The 17,013-nt window shown below is 58.1% G+C and overlaps 2 protein-coding genes across 4 annotated transcripts; both read left to right on the plus strand.

Moving 5' to 3' along the window:
• The first annotated feature begins 340 nt into the window (after positions 1 to 340).
• Positions 341 to 4,128, plus strand: NME4 (NME/NM23 nucleoside diphosphate kinase 4). Its single transcript, XM_007980093.3, has 5 exons — positions 341 to 468; positions 2,383 to 2,516; positions 2,776 to 2,877; positions 3,007 to 3,119; positions 3,599 to 4,128. The coding sequence occupies exons 1-5, from the start codon at positions 378 to 380 to the stop codon at positions 3,720 to 3,722; spliced, it is 564 nt and encodes a 187-aa protein (XP_007978284.2). The 5' UTR covers positions 341 to 377; the 3' UTR covers positions 3,723 to 4,128.
• Positions 4,129 to 5,092: 964 nt separating this feature from the next.
• On the plus strand, positions 5,093 to 15,292 carry DECR2 (2,4-dienoyl-CoA reductase 2). Of its 3 annotated transcripts, none has more exons than XM_037989588.2 (9): positions 5,093 to 5,287; positions 8,070 to 8,138; positions 9,541 to 9,592; positions 10,543 to 10,678; positions 12,814 to 12,938; positions 13,258 to 13,351; positions 13,534 to 13,725; positions 14,200 to 14,417; positions 14,648 to 15,292. In XM_037989588.2, the coding sequence occupies exons 1-8, from the start codon at positions 5,208 to 5,210 to the stop codon at positions 14,415 to 14,417; spliced, it is 966 nt and encodes a 321-aa protein (XP_037845516.1). In that variant the 5' UTR covers positions 5,093 to 5,207; the 3' UTR covers positions 14,648 to 15,292. The 3 variants fall into 3 exon arrangements, with proteins under 3 accessions (XP_037845516.1, XP_037845515.1, XP_007978297.1); XM_037989587.2 differs by having other exon boundaries at positions 14,728 to 15,292; XM_007980106.3 differs by having other exon boundaries at positions 13,534 to 13,638; positions 14,728 to 15,292.
• The last annotated feature ends 1,721 nt before the right edge of the window (positions 15,293 to 17,013 follow it).

Consider the following 17,013-nt stretch of genomic DNA (forward strand, 5'->3'; position numbering starts at 1 on the left):
GAGTGCAGCGGTGCAGTCACAGATCACTGCAGCCTCAACCTCCTGGGCTCAAGCGATCCTCCCGCCTCAGCCTCCCAAGTGGGCCTTCCTCCGCGGGAAAGCGTTAAAATGATAGTTAACAGTTGCGTCGGTATAAAGACGAATGCAATTCGAGAGGGATTCATCATTATTTTCTGTTTTTTCTTCTGATTTTAACAGAAATTGGCGTTGAACATTTCCACGCGCCCCGTGAGCGCCGGGCCACGGGGGTCCGGGGCGGCGGGGGGCTGCGGATAGCATCGGCGCGGGGGCTCCGGGACGGGCGGGGGCGGGTCTGGGGCTGGCACCGCCCTCCGCGCCCGCTCCTCGCGCTCACAGCGGCCCGCGGGCCGGGCGTCATGGGCGGCCTCTTCTGGCGCTCCGCGCTGCGGGGGCTGCGCTGCGGCCTGCGGGCCCCGGACCCGAGCCTGCTCGTGCGCCCCAGCTCGGGTGAGTGGAGCCGCGCGCCCCGGCGGGTACGCGGGGTACGGAGGGGGCGCACGCCGCTCGGCCTTTGTCCGCGCACGTGCGGATCGGGGTCCGACTCCCCCAGAGGCCTCGGGGCGCGGGCTGCGGGGTCCGCCCGAGTTGAGGAAGGCGCCGGCTTGCACCCGCGCACCCCTCCAGGGCCCGCCCGGCTCTGCGGCTCCTTCTCGCCTCCCCAGGCCCCAGGCTGCAGGCGCCCGGCGAGTTGGCAGCCTGGGCGGATCCGGGGCGACCGAGGGCCCGGGAGCCCAAGGCAGGCAGAGGCCGGCGGCAGCACTGGGCGGTGAGGCGGCTCCCGGCCGGGGTGGGGGTGGGGAGCCGCTCCGCTGGGGCGTTCCCTGAAGGCTAAGTTAGGCCAGAATCTGACTGGGACGCCAGGCGCTAAGTCCCCGGCCCCACCGCCACCCGGCCCCCCCAGTTGCCACCTCACAGGACGATCCATGTCCCAGGGCTCCCTCCATCGGCTCTGAAAAGTGAGCCGCCGCCTCCAATGCCCGCACCAGCCGCAGCAGAGCCCCAGGCTACACAGGGCGCCCTGTGAACTGGGTTTTGGGGGAACAAACCAACCAGGGGGCCTTCCTCCCATGGGCCTCAGCCTCCTGCTGGGGTTAACTTTTCCTCTTGGCCTGGCGGGGCCCCTTTGGCTCTGTCCAGCCTCTTTGTGGGACATACAGGGTCTGGGCTCGTCTGGAAACCAGGGACCCGATGCAGAGGGTAGCTTGGCTCTGGAGCAGCCTGGGACTGTGGGAGGGTGAGGACGTCTTCTGTCTCCCTGGCAGCGTCCCCTCCAGTGGAGGACGGGTGGGGTGGAGCTCAGTGCTGACCCTGGGTCTGGAAGCGACAGGCCTTGAAACTCCACAGCAGCACAGACCCTGTCTCCTGGCTCGGGCAGGAACCCTGCTACCTTCCCTCTTCAATCTTCAGGCCCCTTTTGTCCGTGTTTTCAGGGCTCACCAGTGGGGAAAGTGTGTTTCTCCCTGGTTTCCTGCCACTTCTTCACCTCAAACACAGGGTGGGCTCTGGGTTCCTCTTCACGTGGAAAGTCTGGGCTTCAGACCATGTCTGTCGTCATCCAGAAGGGCTGGAGTCAAAAGTGAGGCTGGAGCTTTGCAAGCTCTCCAGACTTCCCTGCGGCCACTGAGCTGGGCTGTGCCTCCAGGGACCTCGGGGTGGTCCCTGAGCTGGGCTGTGCCTCCCTGGACCTCAGGGTGGTCCCTGAGCTGGGCTGTGCCTCCGTGGACCTCGGGGTGGTCCCTGAGCTGGGCTGTGCCTCCGTGGACCTCGGGGTGGTCCCTGAGCTGGGCTGTGCCTCCCTGGACCTCGGGGTGGTCCCTGAGCTGGGCTGTGCCTCCCTGGACCTCGGGGTGGTCTTTGAGCTGGGCTGTGCCTCCCTGGACCTCAGGTGGTCCCTGAGCTGGGCTGTGCCTCCCTGGACCTCGGGGTGGTCCCTGAGCTGGGCTGTGCCTCCCTGGACCTCGGGGTGGTCCCTGAGCTGGGCTGTGCCTCCCTGGACCTCGGGGTGGTCCCTGAGCTGGGCTGTGCCTCTATGGACCTTGGGTGGTGATCCCTGAGCTGGACGGTGTCTCCCTGAACCTTCGGGCGATCGCGCCATCTCAGGCAGCCTCTGCCTCTGCTGGGAGAAGCCATGGCCCCTGGGAGAGGTTAGAAGCCCTAGGGACACATTGTCTTGGGTGTCCCTGACAGGGACTATCATGGGAGCATTTCTGGCTATGGGCACCATCCTTGTCCATTCCAGAGTGCTCTGCATAGAGGCAGACACCCTGAAGCCTGGTGACCCCTGGGCTCTGGCAGGGAAACCCGGGTCGTGGGGATGTGAAAGGGTGAGGTGTCAGTGCCCCGACCCCTTGCCTTTTAAAGGAGGGCCCTCCTGGACCCGGGAACGGACCCTGGTGGCGGTGAAGCCAGATGGGGTGCAACGGCGGCTCGTTGGGGACGTGATCCAGCGCTTTGAGAGGCGGGGCTTCACGCTGGTCGGGATGAAGATGCTGCAGGTGGTGGGGCTCTGGGCTTGTGGGTGTCCCCGTGGGGACAGGGTTGGGGGATCCTTCTCAGCCTTTTCACATCCCAGCCAGTGCCGGGGTAGGGCCCGGCTTTGGCAGTTGAAGGGGCAGAAGGGATCTGTTCTGCAGTGGGGGTGCTGCCCATGCTGGTGTTATCTGCAAGGTGCCTGAGGTCAGGGCATCACAGCTGCTGCGCTAGTGCCCAGGTTTACTCTCTGCGGCTCCTCCTCCTTCCCTCAATGTCACCCAGGCACCAGAGAGCGTCCTTGCCGAGCACTACCAGGACCTGCGGAGGAAGCCCTTCTACCCTGCCCTCATCCGCTACATGAGCTCTGGGCCCATGGTGGCCATGGTACGGCAGGGCAGGGGTGGTGGAAGGGCCCGGGGGTGTGTCTTCCGCCCAGCAAAGGGAGGGGCCCTGGATTGAGCGCAGGGGCCTTGGTGTTCCCCACTTCTTCCCAACCATTACCTCGCGCTGCAGGTCTGGGAAGGGCACAATGTCGTCCACACCTCCAGGGCCGTGACTGGACACACTGATTCGGCTGAGGCTGCCCCAGGAACCATAAGGGGTGACTTCAGCGTGCACATCAGCAGGTACGGGGTCCTGACACACCGGGCTGCTGCTGGGCACGAGGAGGGCCAGCACTTGGGGTGGTGGCAGATCCATGAGACCTGGGTGTCTTGCTGTGCTGGGTTGAAGCCAGGTGGAACATGACAGCTCACGTTGGTGAGCGGTGTTCTCCCAGACCCTCCTGCACACAGGGCAATGAGGCATTCCCTTCATGTTGTATGTACCGTGCCATCGTTGCCTGACACCCCAAGGGGTTGGCACGGGGCAACTTGGGGGGAAATGAGGCTCTCAAAAGCTGGGGTCTGGGCGGGTCCACGAGGCTGTAAGAGGCTGAGGCCAGGCTGGAACCCAGTTTCCCAGCTCCACGGTTACTCCTTCCCTGTATGCAGTCACAGGCTTGCTCCCCTAGACAGAGGGCAACAGGGGAGCAACAGATGGTCCCTGGGACTCCTCAGGGTGCACATGAAGCCTGAGCCTCACCTTGTTCCTGTCACCAGCACAGGAATGTCATCCACGCCAGCGACTCCGTGGAGGGGGTCCAGCGGGAGATCCAGCTGTGGTTCCAGAGCAGTGAGCTGGTGAGCTGGGCAGACGGGGGCCAGCACAGCAGCATCCACTCAGCCTGAGGCTCAAGCTGCCCTTACCACCCCAGCCTCCACGCAGGACCAACTACCTCTGTCAGCAAGAACCCAAGCCCACATCCATCCCTGCCTATCCCAAACCACTTACTTCCCTGTTCACCTCTGCCCCAGCCCAGGCCAGAGGAGTTTCAGCCACCAACTTCAGTGCCTTTCTGTACCCCAAGCTAGCACAAGATTGGACCAATCCGTTTTGCACCAAAGTGCCGGACAGCCTTTGTGGTGGGGGGGTCTTCGCAAGTTATCCTAACCTTTCCTCCAAAGGGGAGGCATTAAAATTCACCGTGCCCAGCACATGGGTGGTACATTAATTATGACTTCTGCCAACTGAGGTAGAAATGACGCTTTTATGCAAGTTGTAAAGAGTTGAAGAGTAAAGATGAAGTTTTGCACACCTAGTTCTATAACGTTGTTGGATGTATGAGCCAGGCGGGGGTCCAGAGACCACCAGCCTGCAATCCCGGGGAACCCAAGCTGGGCGCGAGCCGGTGCCGTCTGATCCCGCCAAAGGAGGAGCTGCCTTCCCTGGGAAGGGGCAGAAAGGGGCCGGCAGGCTGACACCATCCAGCGCAAAAAGGGCCTGGCAGCCTTTACTGTGGCGGTGGCGGCTCCATCGCGCCCCTGAAGCCGCTGGCCCGCGGGTATGTCCAGTCCTGGAGCGGCCCTGCGTGTTTTCCCCTGTGACCGTGGCGGACTCCCCTCTTCCAACAGTGGTACAGACGGGGCGCCCCGTCCTGGGTTCGCGGCATAGCCCCGCCCGGGCCGCCTCCCGGGTTCAAGGGATTCTCCTGCCTGAGCCTTCCGAGTAGCCCGGATTACAGGCACCTGCCACAACGCCCGGCTAATTTTTGTATTTTGATAGTAGAGACGGGGTTTCACCATGTTGTCCAGGATGGTCTCGAACTCCCGACCTCGTGATCCGCCCGCCTCGGCCTCCCAATGTGCTGGGATTACAGGCATGAGCCACCGCGCCCGGCCCCGGACCATTCTTTATTGGCCTCAAAACGGGTCATTTTGGGAAGCGGCGCAGGGCAGGCCGCGCTCCCCATGGTGTTTACGGGGATGCGAACGGGCGCCCAGAGGCTGCGAGCCCGGCCTGGACCCAGGAGCCAGGGGTATCCCACAAGTTCCGCAGGCTCCGAACGCGGCGCTGACGCCGAATACCTGTCAAAAAGTCTCGGGGAGGGGACACGCAGAACGCCGGACTTCCGCCGCGGGAACCGCCCCCCCAGCCCCACACTGCGCCTGCCCCTCTCGCGCCGACTTCCAGTCCCAGCAGCCCGCGCGCGGGGGCGGGGCCTCCGGGGATAATGGGGGAGGGGCGGGGCCTCCGGGGAGAAATCAGAGGAGGGGCGGGGCGTCCGGGGAGTGGGGCGGGGCTCCCGGTTCCAGGAGCGTTCGTCCCTGAGCGCTGGGTCCCGGAGGCCGAGGCGGCTCCCGCCCGCTCTCCCCGCAGTCCTCGCCGCGAGCGTCATGGCCCAGCCGCCGCCCGACGTGGAGGGGGACGACTGTCTCCCTGCATACCGTCACCTCTTCTGCCCGGACCTGCTGCGGTGAGCGGGGCCCGGGAAGCGGGCACAGCCTCGGTGCGGCGTCCGGTCCGCGGGCGCGGGCGCCCCCACGTGGTCCCCGTAGCCCCGAGAGGGCTGGCGGGGTCCCCACCGAGGGCTCGTGTGTTAGGAAACCGGTCTCGCCTGGCTCCTTTCTTTTTTTTTTCTTTTTTCTTGAGACAGAGTCTCGCTCTGTCGCCCAGGCTGGAGTGCAGCGGCGCGATCTTGGCTCACTGCAACCTCCGCCTCCCGGGTTCAAGCGATTCTCCTGCCTCAACCCGGCTAATTTTTTGTATTTTTAGTAGGGGGAGGTCTCACTATGTTGGTCAGGCTTCTCTTGAACTCCTGACCTCAGGTGATCCACCCGCCTCGGCTTCCCAAAGTGCTGGGATTTACAGGCGTGAGCCACCGTGCCCGGCCCAACCTGGCTTCTTCTTTCTTAACATAACGTTTTGGGTTGAAATCATTTTTCCGAAGACCCAGAAGGCCCAGGAATGCCGGGTTTTGCCCAGCAGCTCTTCATTTTCTTGCAAACGCCTTAGTGTTCACATGGGAAGGCAGCCCGGGTAAAGGTCGAAGTCCTCCCTCACTCGGCCAATGGGCGGATCCTTTTTTTTTCTTTCCTTTTCTTTTTTTCAAATTTGCAACATGTTCAAGTTTTTATTACAAATTTGATCTTTTGCCAGGAGCAGTGGCTCATGCCTGTAATCCCAGCACTTTGGGAGGCCGATCACCTGAGGTCAGGAGTTCGAGAACAGCCTGGCCAACATGGTGAAACCCAGCCTCTGCTAAAAATACAAAAAATTAGCTGGATGTGGTGGCGCACACCTGTAATCCCAGCTACTTGGGAGGCTGAGGCAGGAGAATCGCTTGAACCCGGGAGGTGGAGGTTGCAGTGAGCGGAGATCGCGCCATTGCACTCCAGCCTGGACAACAAGAGTGAAACTCTATCTCAAAAAAAAAAAAAAAAGAAAAAAAGTTTTAAGTTGTGTTCTCCAAGGAAAGGTATTGACAATTCTTTTTGAGTGTTCTGCAAAGTAAAAAAAAAAAAAAAAATTTTTTTGAAACAGAGTCTCACTCTGGGTTCAAGCAATTCTCCTGCCTCAGCCTCCCAATTCTGCTTCAGTCTCAGTGCGCCCAAGTGGGACTATAGGCACACGCCACCACGCTGGGCTAATTGTATTTCTAGTAGAGATGAGGTTTCACCATGTTGATCAGGCTGGTCTGGAACTCCTGCCTTCAGATGATCCACCTGCCTCAGCCTCCCAAAGTGCTGGGATTACAGGAGTGAGACACTGCGCCTGGCCCAAAATTAATCTTTAATCATTAAAGAATAGGAAAGGCAACTCAGAGCTCTGCCCATCCATCTGGTACAATTTGTGCCAGTCATACCGATTAGTACACATTTAATATGTACAAGAAAATCTCTAATAAATAAAAAAGCCATATTATCCTGACCTAGCTCGCTGAATCTCAGGAATCATCTTTGACATTTATGCCATGCAGGGCTTAGGAGAGAGGAAACTATAACCTCTATCTTGTTTAAACCAGGGTTATTTTTTCTGTCTTGTATCTACTTCTGTCAATTTCTGTCGAAATACTCACTGCAACCTCCACCTCCCGGGTTCAAGCGATTCTGCTGCCTCGGCCCAGCTAATTTTTTGTATTTTTAGTAGAGATGGGATCTCACCATGTTGGTCAGGCTTGTCTTGAACTCCTGACCTCAGGTGATCCACCCACCTCGGCTTCCCAAAGTGCTAGGATTTACAGGCATGAGCCTGTGCACCAAAATACTCTTTCCCCCACTGCACTTTGCAAGTTTGTGTCAGCACAAGTTCAAGACCAGCCTGGGCAACAAAACAATACCCCACTCTAGAAAAAGTAGAAGAAAAATCAGCTGGGCGTGATGGCATGCACCTGTAGTCCCTAAAGCAGGAGGATCCTTCTAGCCTGGGAGGTCAAGGCAGCAGTGAGCCGTGGTGGTGCCACTGCACTCCAGCCTGGATGACGTAGCAAGAATTTGTCTCAAAATAAATATATAAAATACTATAATGTTATGAATTTTCATCTTATTTATTTATTTTGAGACTGTGTTTCGTTCTTGTTGCCCAGGCTGGAGTACAATGGCGCGATTTCGGCTCACTACAACCTCTGCCTCCCGGGTTCAAGCGATTCTCCTGCCTCAGCCTCCCGAGTAGCTGGGATTACAGGCATGCGCCAGCATGCCTGGCTAATTTTTTGTATTTTTAGTAGAGACAGGGTTTCTCCATATTGGTCAGGCTGGTCTCAAACTCCCGACCTCAGGTGATCCTCCCGCCTTGGCCTCCTAAAGTTCTGTGATTATAGGCGTTAGCCATGGCGCCCGGCTGAATTTTCATTTTAAATCATTGCCATATAGCAATATGGGGGGTGTATTTTAACAGGGCTCTTTAATTTTTTACTTATTTTAATTTAATTTTATTTATATATATTTTTTGAGACGGAGTCTCGCTCTTTTGCCCAGGCTGGAGTGCAGTGGCATGATCTCCGCTCACTGCAACCCTCTGCCTCCCGGGTTCAAACGATTTTCCTGCCTCAGTCTCCCAAGTAGCTGGGACTACAGGCACCCACTACCACGCCCAGCTAAGTTTTCTATTTTGAGTAGAGACAGGGTTTCACCATATTGGCCAAGCTGGTCTCGAACTCCTGACCTTGTGGCCTGCCCACCTTGGCCTTCCAAAGTGCTGGGAGCCACCGGCCTGGCCCAATAGGGCTCTTCTAACGGAGCCTCCTTTTTTACTCTCAGGGACAAAGTGGCCTTCATCACAGGCGGCGGCTCTGGGATTGGGTTCCGGATTGCTGAGATTTTCATGCGGTGAGACTGCTTTGTGTCCCCTCCCTGCTCCCCGCTTCTCCCTGCCTGGGCCCTGCTGGATGCTGGACCCCTGGAAAGATGCTGGTGGGAGGTAGAAGTCCACTGCTCATCCACCTGACAGGATCCAGGTGCTTGCCAGAGGGACTGGGGAGGGGTCGAGGATTGCCCTGGGGGGAATCAGGACTTCGGGGCTCCTACAGGTCAATGGAGATTGTGTGGCTGTGGTCTGGGGCCTGCTGGGACCTCGAGAGTCAGGGCTGTGTCAGGCCCCAGTGCTGGCGCCTTGCAGAGCACATTTTTTCTTGGGACGCAATTCTGTGGCTTTAGGCCGGCGTCAGCAACGTATCCCACCTGACAGCGGCTAGAGTTAGGCTGAGGTGGGAGAGAGGGACTCCTCTTCGGTTCCCCTGAGGCTCCTGCTTTTCAGACCAGAAAGGTGAGTCGCACAGGAAGAGATTTGGCCTTTCCACTGGTGGCTCTGTGCTCGGGGTGTCTGAGGACCGAACGGGACATTGCGGCTCCAGTGGGACCTGCCTAGCAGGAGGGTAGCTGCCTTTGTGGCTGAGGACCGAACGGGACATTGCGGCTCCAGTGGGACCTGCCTAGCAGGGGTAGCTGCCTTTGTGGCTATTGTGGGGAAGCAACTCCCAAACCAGAAGAGCGGAGAAATGAAAGAACAAAGCAGACAGATCCCATTTGTCCCTGCGAGGTGATTTTATTGGGGAATTTATGGGCAGAAGCATAGTGGGGTGGCTGTGAGACAGGCGGGTGTCTCCAAGCTGTTACCCCCAGGCGCAGGGCTTCTGTACCACAGGGAAAGGGTCTTGCTTCAGAGGGAGTGTGTAGGAATTTGTTGAGGATAACATCAAGATTATTTTGACCTAAAGGCAGGACTTATCTTTGTGCTCTTTTGCAAGAACAGTAGATAAGCTGGAAATTGGAAATCATAGCGGCCTTCCTGGAACCGGGGTCCCTAGAGGCCAACGTGGTGGATTTGCATCCATGTGGTCAGGAAGGGGAGCAGGGAGCACCCCGCTTCAGAACGGTCTTCCACGCCAGCCCCACAGGGAGAAGGGGTTGGAGGATGTGGGCCCAGCAGGCCCCAGGCAGATGTGTGGGCTGGGCCTCTGTGGCTCACAGCAGTCTCTGTACCTGGTGTTTGGGGCAGGGCTGGCAGGCCTGTGTGGTGGGATGTCCCATGCCAGAAACCCCAGGGTGGGCACCACCTGAGGTCCCTCCAGAGTTGCTCAGTCCTGTTCACGCCCCTGTGCCCTCTGCCAGCCGGGCCTTCAGCCCTGGACTGGTACTTCCACCCGAGAGACTCCTGCCCAGGAGCTGGGCAGACGCCCCCTGGGAGTGCTCCCCGCCTGCACTGTCCTCACACCTGCTTCTGGTTTTGTAGGCACGGCTGCCACACGGTGATCGCCAGCAGGAGCCTGCCACGAGTGTTGATGGTGAGAGAGGACCTCTCCCGTGGTCCCCTGTGCGGGTGGCTGTGGGGGTGCTGGGCCTGGGCCAGGAGGGTCCAGAGGCTAAGGGGATGTTGACACCAACATTTTTTTTGTTTTGGAGACGGGAGTCTCGCTCTGTTGCCCAGGCTGGAGGGTGGTGGTGCGATCTCGGCTCACTGCAGCCTCTGCCTCCCAGGTTCACGCCATTCTCCTGCCTCAGCCTCTGGAGTAGCTGGGACTACAGGCACCCGCCACCACACCTGGCTAAATGTTGTATTTTTTTGGTAGAGATAGGGTTTCACCATGTTGACCACCATGGTCTCGAACTCCTGACCTCAGGTGATCCGCCCACCTCAGCCCCCCAAAGTGCTGGGATCACAGGCGTGAGCCACCGTGCCCAGCCGGCACCAAAACTTGCACCTCTCCTCAATATGGAGCTTCAGTATAAAATATGGAGCTTCAGTATAAAATATGGAGCTTCAGAATAAATGGCCAGCCAGAGACATCTTTGACTTTTTACAAATCTAGTTATTGGGTCCTGGGAGGGACCTTCCTGTCTGGGGGTAACATGGACCCAAGAAAGATCTCTGGGCTCACCTGGGTTGTTTAGGTGGTCTGTGCGTCCCACCTACCGGAGCCCTCAACCTGTGAGGAGAGTCTCACCTGTGCCGCTGGTCTGCGGCAGGGGCAGGACATGGGTGACCGTGGCCTGGAGGGCGATGCAGAGAGAGGATTCTAGGACGGGTGGCAGGTGCGGGGAGAGTGTGGCAGGTTCCCACAAACATCTACCAGGGCCGTGGGTACTTGCAGGCTATGCTTCCCCAGAGTGGGGCCCAGCAGCAAACCCAGGGTTCCAGTGGAACCCGGATGCATTGTCCTCTGCAGACTCCAAAGGCCTTTTCTCCAGGCCAGGGCTGCAGGGCTGCTGTCTGCCTCTTTACCTGGGCTTCTAGGCCGCCAGGAAGCTGGCTGGGGCCACCGGCCGGCGCTGCCTCCCCCTCTGTATGGACGTCCGAGCACCCCCAGCTGTGATGGCTGCCGTGGACCAGGCTCTGAAGGAGTTTGGCAGAATTGACATTCTCATTAACTGTGAGTCGGTGCCGAGTGAGGGTGGTGGCTTCTCACAGGTTGGTAGTACCGATTGGAGGCCCTAGAACTCTGGTCCTGGGGTGAGGACTGTGCCAGGGAACCTAGCTGCCTGCCCTGGGGTGGGCTATAACCCATCCAGGTACCTGAGGCCCAGACTCAGGCTCCGGGCCTCTGTCTCCAGCTCTCTGTCTCCTGGCCTCCGTCTCTGGCCCTCTGTCTCCGAGCCTCTGTCTCTGGGCCTCTGTCTCCAGCCCTCTGTCTCCAGGCCTCTGTCTCCCGGCTTCTGTCACCCGGCCTCTGTCTCCCGGCCTCCGTCTCTGCGTCTCCCGGCCTGTGTCTCCCAGCCTCTGTCTCCGGGCCTCTATCTCCCGGCCTCTGTCTCCGGGCCTCTGTCCCCGGCCCTCTGTCTCCGGCCCTCTGTCTCCGGGCCTCTGTCTCCCGGCCTCTGTCTCCGGCCCTCTGTCTCTGGCCCTGTCTCTGGCCCTCTGTCTCCGGGCCTCCGTCTCCCGGCCTCTGTCTCCCAATCTCTGTCTCTGGCCCTCTGTCTCCGGCCCTCTGTCTCCTGGTCTCTATCTCTGGCCCTCTGTCTCCAGGCCTCTGTCTCCGGCCTGACTCCGCTTCTCTGGGTGGCAGCAGGTCAGCACAGCTGCAGTCCAACTGGACTCCATGATCACGGCTAAATGGCAGAGTCAGGTGCCCTTGTGTCCTGAAATTCCCTCTTAAAAAAAAAGTAATAGCCTTTTTTTTTTTTTTGAGACAGTGTCTCACTCTGTCACCCAGGCTGGTGTGATCATGGCTCACTTCAGCCTCCACCTTCTGGGCTCAAGCCATCCTCCTGCCCCAGCCTCCTAAGCAGCTGGGACTACAGACGTGTGCCACCATGCCTGGGTAATTTTTGTATTTTTTGTTTTTTGTAGAGATAGGGTCTTACTGTGTGTTGCCCAGCCCGGTCTCAAACTCCTGGGCTCAAGCAATCTTCTTTCCTTGACCTCCCAAAATGCTGAGATTACAGGCAAGAGTCACCAATAAAATAAAAGCTAGCCCGGCCTAGCTTTTTTTCTGAGATGGAGTTTCACTCTTGTTGCCCAGGCTGGAGTACCGTGGTGCAATCTCAGCTTACTGCAACCTCTGCCTCCTCGGTTCAAGTGATTCTCCCGTCTCAGCCTCCTGAGTAGCTGGGATTACAGGCACCCGCCACCATACCTGGCTAATTTTTGTATTTTTAGTAGAGATGGGGTTTCATCACATTGGTTAGGCTGGTCTCGAACTCCTGACCTCAGGTGATCCGCCCACCTTGGCCTCCAAAAGTGCTGGGATTACAGGCATGAGCCGCCGCACCTGGCCCCCAGCATTTATTTTTTTATCACAGTTTTAGGTTTATAGAATAATTAATAGTACATGGAATTCCATACTCCCACCCACAGTTTTCCCTGTTAACATCTTGCATTTGTTACAATTGATGAACCAACATTGGGTTCACTCTGCAGACATTCCTTTTGAAAAACATCCTGTGTATTAGTTTCCTGGGCTAACAGAGTACTACAACCTGCGTGGCTGAAACAACCGAAATCTAATCTCCCAGTTCTGGAGGTCAGAACCTCCAAGGGGAAGGTGTTGGCAAAGCTGTGCTCTCTGAAGGCCCCAGGGGAGAGCCTGTTCCTGCCTTCTGCGTGGCTTCTGGTACTGCCACAGTCCTTGGCCCTCCTGGGCTTGAAGACTGTCGCTCCGCTGTCTGCCACTGTCTTCACGTGGCGTGTGTGTGTGTGTGTGTGTGTGTGTGTGTGTCCTCTTCCCTTGTTATACGGATGCTAGTCATTGGATTTAGGGCTCACCCTAATTCATTGTGACTTCAATGTAATTCGATTATCTCTGCAACCTACCCCATTTCCAAACAACGCCACAGTCGCAGATACGGGGTCAGGGCTTCAGCGTGTCTCTTCTAGGGGACGTAGTGCAGCCAGGACACCCATCTTGCTCCGGTCACTTTGGAATTTATCCTAGGGCAATGGGTCTCCTCCCTGTGCCACAGGCATCTGGGCTCCATCCTGCACCCTCCCCACCGCCCACCTGCCCACCGCCCACCCGGTATCCCTCTCCCCAGGCTCCAGCAGCTCCTGCGGTCTCCCACTCTGCAGGTGCGGCTGGGAACTTCCTGTGCCCCGCCGGCGCCTTGTCCTTCAACGCCTTCAAGACCGTGATGGACATCGACACCAGCGGCACCTTCAATGTGTCTCGCGTGCTCTATGAGAAGTTCTTCCGGGTGGGCGTCCTCCCGGCGGGGGCCTCCGCCTTATGACCGCCATCCACCGCTCCGCGGCCTCCCCCTTAACGGCCGCCCGCCCACCGCCCTGTGGCCTCCCCCTTACCGCCGCCATCCACTGCCCCACGGCCTCCCCCTATGGCCGCCCGCCCACTGCCCCGCGGCCTCCCCCTTACCGCCGCCCGCCCACCGCCCTGTGGCCTCCCCCTTACCGCCGCCATCCACTGCCCCACGGCCTCCCCCTATGGCCGCCCGCCCACTGCCCCGCGGCCTCCCCCTATGGCCGCCCACTCACTGCCTCAGGCCTTGTGTGTTGCAGGACCACGGAGGGGTGATCGTGAACATCACTGCCACCCTGGGGAACCGGGGGCAGGCGCTCCAGGTGCATGCAGGCTCTGCCAAGGCTGCTGTGGGTATGACACCCCTGCCCAGGTCTGCCCACGTGGGTTCCCACTGGGCCCTCTGCTTCCATCCCAGGAAGCCAGCAGTCTCCACGTGAAGCTGAGCCCAGCTTCAGGCAGCGGAGGCCTGGCCTTGGCCCTGACCCCCACAGAGAGCAGAGCGGCCCTTTCATATCCAACTTTCTCCCGTGCAGACGCGATGACACGGCACTTGGCTGTGGAGTGGGGTCCCCAGAACATCCGCGTCAACAGCCTCGCCCCTGGCCCCATCAGTGGCACGGAGGGGCTCCGGCGACTGGGTACGGCTCTCAGGGAGCCCAGGCCTCCCACAGATCCTTCCCTGGGACACAGGGTACCCATGGAAGCTTCCAGAAACTTGGCAGGGGGTATGTTGAAAAGCCCTCACGCCTGTAATCCCAGCACCGAGAAGGGCGGATCACGAGGTCAGGAGATCGAGACTATCCTGGCTAACACGGTGAAACCCCGTCTCTACTAAAAAAACAAAAATTAGCCTGGGGCAAAGGTGGGCGCCTGTAGTCCCAGCTACTCAGGAGGCTGAGGCAGGAGAATGGCTGAACCTGGGAGGCGGAGCTTGCAGTGAGTGGAGATAGTGCCACTGCGCTCCAGCCTGGGCAACAGAGCAAGACTCCATCTCAAAAAAAAAAAAAGAAAAAGCCCTGTGCTGGTTCCATGGTGGCAACTATGTTCGGTGCCTGGCCTGATCCTGCTCCATGCTAGGCCTTGGGGACACTGACTGTGCCCTTGCTGTTCCCAGATGCCTCTCAGAGAACGAGCTGGGGGAGAGGGGAGGGTGCTGGGTCTTGGGGCCCATGGGGCCTAAACCTTCTGCTGCCCTCCAGGTGGCCCCCAGGCCAGCCTGAGCACCAAGGTCACTGTGAGCCCGCTGCAGAGGCTGGGGAACAAGACCGAGATTGCCCACAGTGTGCTTTTCCTGGCCAGCCCTCTGGCTTCCTATGTGACGGGGGCTGTGCTGGTGGCCGATGGCGGGGCATGGTTGACGTTCCCAAACGATGTCAAAGGGCTGGCGGATTTCGCATCCTTCTCTTCTAAACTCTAGGTGAGGTGCCGCTCCTGCTTCTTGGGGTCACCTGTGTCCTTGGATGTTGGTTGCTGCATGGGCAGGTCTCTGCGGGACCCACGGGGCTGGCGTCTCCTTGGTCCCCATCCTGCCAGCCCTGCGCCAGCCTGTCCACACGTGGGTGCTGCCCCGTGGGGGTGGGCAGGAGGTGGGTGCTGGGGCACTTGCTCTTCTGTAGTGGCCTCGGCCTCTGCGGGCATTTCTGGCAGGTGCTGGGTGGCCGAGGCAGCCGAGGTGTTTTAGGGGGAAGCCATCCTCAGCCGGCTCCTAAGTTCTGGAACTTCTGCAGGATTCTTCCGGCCACTGCTTCCCTCTGCCTCACAGCCAGGTGGAGAGCACCAGTCTCAACCAGCAATGCCCGCAGCCCAGCCCCTCCTCCGGACACTCAGCTATTTCTGCACTCTCCCTCCCCATGGTCCCAACTCCAGGGCAGGAGCAACTGGACAGTGGGCCTGGCCCGTGGAGCTGCCATGCAGGTGTCTGAGGGCTAGGTGCCACGCAGGTGGTGCGGGTGCAGACAGGATACTGAGATGTCTCCTGCCCCGTGGTCAAGGCTGTCCTGCCTGCCTGGGTCCAGGGCCTGAGGGAGCCACATGGATCCTGAGACTTGTGTTCTCTTGGCTGAAAGCACTGAGGTGCTCCCATCCGTGCGTGGCCCATGAGCTGGGACGGGCCTCAGGCTGCCCACAAGGTCGGCCCCTCTGTCTCTGCACCACCTGTTTGCATAAACACACTTTGCTACAGTCTTGCTAGATAGTCCATTTTCTTAAAAGATAATCTGTTTACTGTAAAAATAAACTGGACTTTGCAAAAGCTTTCAGAAAGAAAAAAGCATTAAAGAGAATTGCTGGTAACCCTGTCGTTTATGGGTTGTGTTTCCTTCCTGTCTTTTCTGTGATGTTTAATTATTATTATTATTATTATTGTTGTTGTTACTTTTTTTTTTTTTTTTTTGAGACGGAGTCTCGCTGTGTGGCCCAGGCTAGAGTGCAGTGGCCCGATCTCGGCTCACTGCAAGCTCCACCTCCCGGGTTCACGCCATTCTCCCGCCTCAGCCCCCGAGTAGCTGGGACTACAGGCGCCCGCCACCATGCCCGGCTAGTTTTTTGTATTTTTAGTAGAGACGGGGTTTCACCGTGTTAGCCAGGATGGTCTCAATCTCCTGACCTCGTGATCCACCCACTCGGCCTCCCAAAGTGCTGGGATTACAGGCTTGAGCCACCGCACCCGGCCTTATTGTTACTATTTTTGAGATGGAGTCTCGCTCTGTCGCCCAGGCTGGAGTGCAGTGGCGCGATCTTAGCTCACTGCAAGCTCTGCCTCCTGGGTTCATGCCATTCCCCTTCCTCAGCCTCCCGAGTAGCTGGGACTACAGGCACCCGCCACCACGCCCGGCTAATTTTTTGTATTTTTAGTAGAGATGGGGTTTCACCATGTTAATCAGGATGGTCTCCATCTCCTGACCTCGTGATCCACCCGCCTTGGCCTCCCAAAGTGCTGGGATTATAGGCATGAGCCAGTGCGCCCGGCCTTTTTTTTTTTTTTTTTTTTTTTGAGATGGAGTCTCGCTCTGTTGCCCATGCTAGAGTGCAGTGGCGTGATCTTGGCTCACCGCAACCTCCATCTCTGGGGTTCTAGCGATTCTCCTGACTCGGCCTCCCCAGTAGCTGGGATTTCAGGCATCTGCCACCATGCCTGGCTAATTTTTTGTATTTTTGTAGAGATAGGTTTCACCATGCTGGCCAGGCTGGTCTTGAACTCCTGACCTCAAGTGATCCACCCCACTGGGCCTCCCAAAGTGCTGGAATTACAGGCGTGAGCCACCGCACTGGCCTCAATATAACTCTCAAGTATGTTTTGGTATTTTTACTACAAATGAAAGCATTTGAAAACAAGATAAGTCATTGATTATGTGTTTTTAAACTTAACAAAAATTGCCGGGCGCGGTGGCTCAAGCCTGTAATCCCAGCACTTTGGGAGGCCGAGACGGGCGGATCACGAGGTCAGGAGATCGAGACCATCCTGGCTAACACGGTGAAACCCCGTCTCTACTAAAAAATACAAAAAACTAGCCGGGCGTGGTGGCGGCGCCTGTAGTCCCAGCTACTCGGGAGGCTGAGGCAGGAGAATGGCGTAAACCCGGGAGGCAGAGCTTGCAGTGAGCTGAGATCCGGCCACTGCACTCCAGCCTGGGCGACAGAGCCAGACTCCGTCTCAAAAAAAAAAAAAAAAAAAAAAAAAAACTTAACAAAAATTGGCTGGGCATGTTGGCTCATGCCTGTGATCCCAGCACTTTGGGAGGCTGAGGTGGGAGGATCACCTGAGGTCAGGAGTTCCAGATCAGCCTGGCCAAGATGGTGCAACCCCGTCTCTACTAAAAATACAAAAATTAGCCAGGTGCGGTGGCGGGCACCTGTAATGCCAGCTACTTGGGAGGCTGAGGCAGGAGAATCGCTTGAACCAGGATATAGAGGTTGCCATGAGCTGAGACCGTGCCATTGCACTCCAGCCTGGGCAACAAGAACAAAACTCTGTCTAAAAAATAAAAATAAAAAATGTATGATATAGCATGTAT

This window comes from Chlorocebus sabaeus, chromosome 5 (genome assembly GCF_047675955.1).
Source record: "Chlorocebus sabaeus isolate Y175 chromosome 5, mChlSab1.0.hap1, whole genome shotgun sequence".
NCBI classification, from domain to species: Eukaryota; Metazoa; Chordata; class Mammalia; order Primates; family Cercopithecidae; genus Chlorocebus; species Chlorocebus sabaeus.